The sequence below is a fragment of the Lottia gigantea genome, assembly GCF_000327385.1.
Source record: "Lottia gigantea unplaced genomic scaffold LOTGIsca_17, whole genome shotgun sequence".
In the NCBI taxonomy this organism is placed as follows: Eukaryota; Metazoa; Mollusca; class Gastropoda; family Lottiidae; genus Lottia; species Lottia gigantea.
The window spans coordinates 2,622,249-2,632,043 of record NW_008708133.1 but is presented as its reverse complement, the minus strand read 5'-3'; the positions used below and the strand labels follow the sequence as shown (position 1 = coordinate 2,632,043).

Below are 9,795 nucleotides of genomic sequence, written 5' to 3'. Positions count from 1 at the left end.
CCCGTCCACAATATTGCTCGTAAAAACTCTACAAGGCACAATTCTTGACTGATTTCGACGAAACTTGTTATGGTTGTTTGTAATCACCCAAGAATGAACCCTATCCAAAATCAGAAAAATCGAAAAATATTTAGTATGAGTTATTGTCCTTGTTCTTTAAACGATCGTAAAATTCTTGACAGATTTTGACGAAACTTGGTGTGAGTGTTTGTTATTACCCAAGGATAAACCCTGTTTAAAATCAAAAAGATCAAAAAATAATTAGTAGAGTTATTGCCCTTGTTCTTGAAACGCTCGTAAACACTCCAGAAGGCGCAATTCTTGACGGATTTTGACGAAACTTGGTGTGTGTGTTTGTTATTACCCAAAGATAAACCCTATTGAAAATCAGCAAAATCGAAAAATATTTAGTATGAGTTATTGCCCTTGATCTTGAAAACGCGTTCAATTTTTAGCACTTAAACGCTCTAGAAGGTTCAATTATTGACAGATTTTGGCGAGTGTGAGTGTTGGTTGTCATCGAAGGATAAACCCTATCGAAAATCAGAAAAATTGAAAGATATTTAGTATGAGTTATTGCCCTTGTTCTTGAAAACGCGTTCAATTTTTAGCTCGTAAACACTCCAGAAGGCACGAATCTTGACGGATTTAGATGAAACTTGGTATGAGTGTTAGTAATCACCCAAGGATGAACCCTATTTAAAATCAGAATAATCGAAAAATATTTAGTATGAGTTATTGCCCTTGTTCTTGAAAACGCGTTCAATTTTTAGCACTTAAACGCTCTAGAAGGTTCAATTATTGACAGATTTTGGCGAGTGTGAGTGTTGGTTGTCATCGAAGGATGAACCCTATTGAAAATCAGAAAAATAATTGTTATGAGTTATTACCCTTGTTCTTGATAATTCGTTCAATTTGTAGAACGTAAACACTCTAGAAGGCACAATTCTTTATGGATTTTGACGAAACTTGTTGTGATTGTATATAATCACCCAAAGATCAACTTTAACGAAAATCAGAAAAATCGAAAAATATTTTTGCCCATATTCTTAAAGACGCGTTCAAGTTTTAGCCTGTAAACACTCTAGAAGGCCCAATTCTTGACAGATTTTGATGAAACTTGGTAATATTATTCAGTATCGCCTCAAAAAGTTCAAAAAAAGTGTATGCGACTGAAGGTTGAATATTTCATACTGGTAATTGTTACTGTACTGCCTTATATTTTGTTTAAAATCAAAGCTGCCAGTGGGCGTACATCTGTTTAGATTCTTTACATGAAAATGGCAATCAGTAAAGATTTTTTTAAAGTTAATTACTTTTTTTTTTATATATATTTTAATATAACCGATTAAAGATCTCCCAGGGACGGGTATACCGCAAAGTGAATTCCTCTCAAAAGCTGCTTTCCTTACATTTATATAACTATTCTTTGCATGATTCAATAGATTCTGTTTTATCACAATGAGGTCTATCGATTGAACAAAGCGCCACTATCTACAGGAAATTTTGATGAAGCAATTATAATGTCTAACTGCGGACTGCAAAATGGTTAGCTGACCGACATATTTATGTTTTATATTTTTGTTTGGACATAAGGACTCTTGTGTTTATGGAGTTTTATATAGAAACAATGGACAGATGGACCTGGTAAATATTGACGTTTCCTTAAACTTGAAAAAATTTGTCGTGTATGTTAAAGGTTTGTTCCCTTTTTTTATTTTCAAAAGTTGGCGACCTGGTATATTGAAATATTTATGTTAATGGGGATGGTGAGGGGAGTAAAAAATTCATTTATGGTCGCTTCCATTTAACAGGCTTGCTGACTAAACCGAGTTCTATCTTTCATTAATTTGCATTGCATTGAAGTAAAAGTAGTATATCTAAATGATGTCAGATGGAGTCCCAATTGGGGTTCTTCAAGGTATTTAAACAAATTTATATATCACCGATATTCTTCGCGACATTCCAACTGAAACATCACTGATATTTCGTCCAATTTAAAATTTTTGGACTATCATACGAAACTACTGAAATCAACCAATGATTACTTTGATGTTTTATTTAATAGAATCCACAACTCATGAATGGATACGTAGAATATTAACTGTTATATTTGTGAAATGAAGTTTTCCCCCATTATTTTGTAGATAATAACAGTCTGATAATTCTCGTCAAAATATTATTCAAGATAATGCGATGTATTAACATGGAAACTGTCATTATAAACCTTTGTGGGACAAAATGTGAAGTCAGTTTTTCAACTTTTCACAAGCTGACGGACAGGAGAAACTCAGAATTTCTTCAAGAGGCGACCAAAATTAGTGCTCAAGCATACTATATAGAAAGATCATCGACAGTCTTCAGTGCTGTGGTAGATTTTCTTGTAACTGAAGAACTTCACCTTCCGCCGACTGTTTGCCCACATTTCTTTATATCGGAGCTGGAATTTTGGGGTATTGAAATAAATGAAGCCAATAAATGTTTCAGGAATATTTTGATTTCTGCAGTAGAAAAAAAGATCATTTTAGATGAGTATGACAAATCATTGTCGGGAGGTCTAAAAACAGTGAATGGTGAAAATAGTACATATGATATTATTTGGTCAATTATTCACGAATTGCAAAGGTATATTTTGTTTATCTAATTTTGCTGTGTTGTTGTTGATGATTGACTGAAGGGAAGAGTGTATGCAAACATTCAATAAGAACCTGCATTCGTCAATATTCCACCCTTTTCTTTTACCATACACACCTAGAACGACGAACCTTTGTAGTCCAGTTGCAGAGCGCAAAACTTGGCTATGTTTTTAGAGTATATATAGTACAGTAATTTGGTATCAAAATATATGTTTTCAAGATCAAGGAATTAATTTTTTGATTTTTTTTTTATAATTTCCGTGGTCATGTTCTTATTGTGAAGATTAAATTGAATAAATATAAAATATTAGAATCGTCAGATGTTCCTTAAAACACATTCTATTTTTATCCAAAAAAAAAAAACATTTTACCACCAGTCCAACAACATCTCCAGCTACCAGTACAACAACTTCCCCTACTAACAGTCTAGCTTCCAGTCCGAAAACATCCCGCACAACCAGTCCCACAAAACCCCTTCTACCAGTCCATCAACCTCCCCTAATACCAGTCTAACAATATCACTAACTACCAGGTCTATATACAACAACGTCTACCACCAATCTGACAACATCTCCATTTACCAGTCCGTTGTCATCTCTTACTAACAGCCCCACAACATCCCCTCATACCAACCTCAACAAAATCTCCTTTAACCAGACCAGCAACTACCAATCTGACAACATCTCCTACTACCAGTTTACAACGTCTCCTACTGCCAGTCCAACCACTTTCCTACTACCAGTCCAACAACATTCCTACTACCTGTTCATTAACAATTGCTACCAGTCCAATAAAATCCGCTAATTCCAGTCGATTTGTTCTCGGGTTGATATTCGAGAATGTAGGATTGGTAGCAGGTGATATTGTTGGACTTGTATAAAGGAAGATTTTTGGATTGATAGAAGGATGTTTTTTTTTAACACTGGTAGTAGCAGAACTGATGTTGTTGAACTGTTTATTATAAGTACATGTACTGACTTTGGATACCAATAATGACAAACTTTACTAACAACACAATTTGTGGAAACATTATGTAGATAAAAGTTACAACGTGTTATACAGAACCCTTGACGATTCTTACTGAGATTGAATATTTCATTTTAATTCTATTTAATTTTCGCGAAAAGAACAAGGGTAAAAAATAAAATCATAAATGAATTCTTTGACCCCGAAAACATATATTTTGACAACAAAATTAAGTTGGAAACTTGTGCAGAAGAGCTTTCTGAAGCAGCAAAACACAGAAAACAATGTAGGGTCTATACTCTAAAAACACATCAAAATCTGGTGTTTGACCACTTAAAAATGCCATATTTTATCACCAAGTACAGCTAGAGTTATGCACAAGGAATGGTGGAACGTAACTAATCCATTACAAGCAAATAGAAGCATATATTCCTTTCAAAGGATAGGCATATGATCCTATCACCAGCTGGTCCTGGGCCAAACCTCTTGGCATTGATCTTTTTTCGGATTATTCGTACCAATTTACAGCAGGGTCTGGATTAGAAAGATCAATGGGTTTGGCCAAGTATCAGCTGGTAGAAGGGATCTCAAGTGAATCTAAGTTGTTATCCTTGTTTGTTTCTTAGACACTTTGACTGTGATTGATTAATGCATGTCCAATAATTAAGCGTTGGTCTTGCTTAATTCATTTTCAATACCATTGCTTAACCTGATCGACCTGAACTGTTTCATTATCTTGTTTTTAATTCTCGCATCACACTATTTATATGCATTTCAGGCTTATGTAACACTGGTGGCAATATTCACACTTATTTCAATATTCGTGGTAGCGGCCAAGACACATCCGTATTTTCAACACAAAATGGATTTGGGAGATTGGAAAGATTATTTTGGTGATGATTTTGAAGACTTTTCTGATGATTATTACAATAAAGAAGATTACAACGAATTACTTGATTATAATCATAATAAAAACACAACTTTAACGAAAAACACCTTTAGTTATCACATGTATCTGTCGGCCTTAGATTATGTTACAATTACTTTCTTTACGCTCGACTTATTACTTCGAATTATATTCTGCCCTAATAAACTGCGATTTTTCTTTGATATGGTCAATATAGTAGATACAATATCATTGATAGCCGTGTATTCACATGTAATCGTCAAATTGTGTATTCCAAATGAAAAATATAAAGAAAGTCTGGTTGATATAATGGAAGCTATACATTTACTCCGAATTTTAAGATTACTGAGAATTCTACAGAAGATGCGCGTGTTTAGAGTATTGGCTTACTCTCTAAAGACGGGATATCAAGAATTCATTTTGGTTATATCTTTCTTTTCATTTGCTGCTGTTACATTTGGTTGTTTGATTTGTCATTTAGATGGTAAAAATAAGATACTACATATTCCTGATGGAATTTATTGGGCTGTGGTGACGATGACAACAGTGGGATATGGTGATATGTATCCAATGACTTTCCTCGGAAAAGTGATTGCTGGGTGTATGGCTGTACTTGGAAGTTTAATATCAGCGTCTCTAATTCCAGTATTTGTTAACAACTTTCTTTTTTTCTACACGAATTCAAACAATTTATCATTAGAAACTAAACCCAAAGCAAAGTCTAAAACTCGTGTTGGGTGTACTGGAAAGCCGAAGTTACAAAAACCCATTTAACATTTTTCCATCCATTCTGATCAAATTGTAGATCTAAATTTTGTTATCGTGTAATCGCCATCCATTATATTTGATAGCAGTAGAAACCAAAAACACTGTAAACTTTACAGATTTGACGTACAAAATTATTGAGATGTTGCATTAGAAAATTTTCTTCATTAGAGAAATATGTAACACAATAATTAAACTACAGATAAACTATCTAGATTGACGCAACTGTCATTCAAGTTGAGTCAACCCACGAAAACGAAATCTAGACAGTTTATCTGTAGTTTAATTATTATGTTACATATTACGCCATGTAGGTATGTGATCCTATACATATACGGAAAATTAAACATCGAAATCATATCGTGTTATCTGTAAGGAGGTTGCACCTGCCGTAAATAAATTTGTAAATTAACCATCCATTAGACATTGGACGTTAACACACCCGTCAAAAACATTACAGTTATAAAGTTATTAGGTTATGAATTAATAAATATTGAAACTTTGAAGATATCGCGATACGTATGGTATCGTTGCCAAAGCATTATTTCTGATGCCCATTAAATTCCATATAAAGTACAATAGGTGCGTATTTATTTTACTCTATAGAAGCGATTGGTGTCTATTATACTTAATTCTTAGTAATAGATATCTGGTATCTATTTATTATACTCTATATCTAGTATGTGAGGTGTCTGATGTCTATTTCACTGTCTACAATACATCTCTATACTCATTTCAAGAGGCGATTGGTGTCTAGTAATTCTCAGTGCAAGAGGTGTTTAATAAATAGACAGCAGGCACCTTTTATCCTGAGTATGATATTATTTCATGTAATTGAATAGATAAATCAATAATCATAGCGTCTTTTATAGATATTATTACCAGCTTTTGCAATATGGACGTCAAACACTTAGTCTTGGCGGAATTCCAAGATTCGATGCAATCAGTGTCCCCGATACAAATAATAAAAAAAATATATAGTTTTAAAAATTTCTTTATAATCTGCTTAAAGGGATTGTAAAGAGGTTTTCTGACTTTTTTTTATGTGTATCGGGGACACTGAAAGCATCAATTTGCACCATTTAAAATTTCAATCAGACATATGTGGTTCCTGTAATTCCACCACGTGTTTGATGACGTCACTAATCACGTAATATGCTTCATCACATAAGGCCCTCGCCGACTTAGCACTTAGTTTTAGTGGAATCGTAGGACCCACAGATATCTGATTAAAATTAACAAGAAATCTTTTTGTCAGCTCCTGAACAGCAATGACATCGCCATACATTGCCAATGTTTTGATATTCATAAGGTTTGCATTTATATTTTCAATCCTCTTCTTAATAATCTCCTTCCTCATAATCTCCACCCTCATAATCTCCTCCTTCGTAATCCCCTTCTTCATAATCTCCTTCTTCATAATCTCCTTCTTCATAGTCTCCTTCTTCATAATCCCCTTCTTCATAGCCTCCTTCATAATCTCCTTCTTCATAATCTCCTTCTTCATAGTCTCCTTCTTCATAATCTCCTTCTTCATAATCTCCTTCTTCATAGTCACCTTCCTCATAGTCACCTTCTTCATTATCTCCTTCTGCAGTATCCCCTTCTACGGTATCCGCTTTAACATCGTTAGTTGTTGGTTTTGCAGTGCTGCATGGTTTTGGGGCATTCAATTTTAATTTTTGGTTAAGTTCATCTAAAAGCTTATTTTTTTTTGCCATGAAAACCTCAACTGGTTCAACCGTTGGTCCTGCTTTTGTAATTGGTGTGCTGGTTGTAATCCGGGCTGTAGCTTTAGGCCTCACAGTACTGCATGGTTTTGGTGCGTTCGCTTTTACCTTTCGTGTAAGTTCAGCTAAAAGCTTATCCTTCCTTGCCAAGAAAACCTCAACTGGTTCAATAGTTGGGGCTGCTCTTGTAGTCGTAGTTGGTGTTGTAGTTGGTGTTGTAGTTGTTGTTGTAGTTGGTGTTGTAGTTGTTGTTGTTGTAGTTGGTGTTGTTGTTGTTGTGGTAGTTGTAGTTGGTGTGGTTGTTCTTTTGGTGGTAGTTCTTCTGGTGGTAGTTCTTCTAGTGGTAGTTCTTCTGGTAGTTGTTGGTAACTTCTTTGGTTGTTTAGCTTGTTTATTTTTCTCCCTTTGCTCCTTTTCCTTTTTCTCTTTTGCAGCCTTTTCTTTCCTTAATCTTGCATAATACATGGTAGGGTTTCTTCTCTTCAGTTCATCCAGTTCTTTCTGTTTATACCACTCTTCAATACGTTTCTGTTTTTTCTTTAACGCCTCTCCTGTCAGACCAGAATCGAATCCCCATCCCATCATCGGTGATCTTTTATTAATATTGTGTCTACCATCTTGTGTATCAGCAACTTTCACTGAAATAATAAAGATCAAAATGATAAATTCAGACGTTTGTACAGAATTGTAATATTAAAACGCTTAAATTCAAAATCTAAATGTTTTATATATTTTATATTTTGAAGTGGATAAACTTTGCTTTCATACTTAATTACTACCTCGAAATTAAAGTTTTGAATTTATTGAAGTTGTATTTATATTAGATAGGCCCACATGTATATCAATCATGGTCGACAAGTTATCACACGCCCAAAACAGCAGTGGAAAAATTCTATTATATCCATTACATATCACATTGATGTAAGTATCAAATATAATGTCGGTGTTATAATTGGCCACGTCACCGAAACTTTGTTATTAAAAGTTAAAAGCATATTGCTTGGGGTAACACCGAGCTTATATATATGTAAAGACAGTTAATAGTTACAAAATCTCAATGGTAATATGTGTATGCAGAAGCATAGTGTATTTTAATTTTTGTACAAAATATCACATATTTTACCACTCTAAAGACACTGATCTCACTTTGAAATCCAAGATGGCCGTTAACAAATCATCTGACAAATGCAATAATCAAACTCCAAAAGCATATATTTTAACATCAATATTGTCATTCTATGTGTATTAGAAAGGAATTATGGCTGTTAATAAATTTTCGCTTTCCGGTCATTTTGTATTAGAAGTTGTGTTATGAAAATGAATGTCTGTTACTGAATTTTCGCTTGGCCAAGTTGGCCCAGATTTTGGAATTCGAAATCCAAGAATGCCGCCAAAATGACTTATGAGATTAGAGCCATTAGGCTTCAAAAAGTAAATGTCATAATATCAGCTACACATCCTGGTACTTAAATAACGCCTTGTCTAAAATTTTGCATTAAGGAAGCCCTATATTATAATATTTAGGATAAAAAACCGTAAAAATGGACAGGGGCACCAGTGGCACACAATGATGTCATAAATACAATGCTGCAGCATTTTCGTAAAGCCCATTGCTAGTTTCCTATCTGCTAATAATATGTTGAGTTTGTCTAAGATGAATATTTGTGCTACAAACAGGTTAAGATAATATGCATGTGATTTGACGACCATTCGGACCGTCATGGAATTCATGCAAATTTATGCATGTCGTATTGATAAATTTCGGTATTTTCAATTCTAAAGACTGAAGGAACCCTGTTCAACCAGATTTTGCACAAAAAATAAACATTCCTAGAGCAATTTGTTTCTTATATTGATTAGACTAAACGGCCTACTGTGATGATTACGCTTGCGCACCAAATCACGGTAATAAATGACAGCCATTTTTTACCTGTAAGTAAATGTCGGAATTATCTCCTAAGGGCTCTAAAGCTATAGGGACTATATTCAAGACGCTCTCACTCATTCTCACACTTGACAAAAAATTGCCGCCAACCGGAAGTATATACATTGAAACGATGGGTGTAAATAAGATATAAAATGGGTCTTGTGTGAAGGGAAAATATTCAATGAAACAATTCATATAAGGTTGGGATTATGTTTCATTACGGTAAATGGTAGAAAATCATCTGATGGTCGTGACATATCGAATATATATTTATTATTTGTAATTGAACATTGCTGGTAGAGTTTTGTGTTTGACGTTATGCATTTGAAGATATTATGTTGAGCTAGATTTGTATTTGCAGATTTGTATTTGAGGATATTTTTGGCAAGAATTCTCTTAATTCAATAATAAAACGAATGTTTATCGAAGAATGTTAATTTTCAGTACAAAGTATGATATTTGTATACAAATGTTAATTTTCAATAACAAATCGTCGGTCGAGAATTAACTAGTTCTATCTGACAAAATACCCGAAATCAGTTTTTTGGTATTAAAATATACTAGGATTAAGTAGGTTCAAGTACATATAATCGGCTTCCTTATATCTAGTGTTTCTCTCAAGTTATCCACAAAATTACAAAGATGTATCTTGAAATTTGACCCCTTTTTGAGAGTTAACTTGGTGCAACTGAAAAATCCAATCGGATTGCACATTAATGGTCACGTGATCATAACAACAAACATGGCTGACAAAGGCTCTTTGCCTAGAAGAAAACGAGGGAAACCTTTGTCTACTGAAAATATAAAACTACTTTTTCAAGGGTAAGTCATTTTGATTATGTGTCTCAGTATCTTTGATTATAA

The 9,795-nt window shown here is 33.9% G+C and overlaps 2 protein-coding genes across 2 annotated transcripts; one reads left to right on the top strand and one right to left on the bottom strand.

Moving 5' to 3' along the window:
* Positions 1-4,611: 4,611 nt before the first annotated feature.
* On the top strand, positions 4,612-5,283 carry LOTGIDRAFT_113489 (hypothetical protein; the record flags this gene model as incomplete). Its single annotated transcript, XM_009051736.1, has 1 exon — positions 4,612-5,283. One exon carries the CDS (start codon positions 4,612-4,614, stop codon positions 5,281-5,283), a length of 672 nt encoding a protein of 223 aa, XP_009049984.1.
* Positions 5,284-5,975: 692 nt separating this feature from the next.
* On the bottom strand, positions 5,976-8,927 carry LOTGIDRAFT_231106 (hypothetical protein; the record flags this gene model as incomplete). Its single annotated transcript, XM_009051735.1, has 2 exons — positions 5,976-7,642; positions 8,879-8,927. The coding sequence occupies 2 exons, from the start codon at positions 8,925-8,927 to the stop codon at positions 6,615-6,617; spliced, it is 1,077 nt and encodes a 358-aa protein (XP_009049983.1). The 3' UTR covers positions 5,976-6,614.
* Between the last annotated feature and the right edge of the window lie 868 nt (positions 8,928-9,795).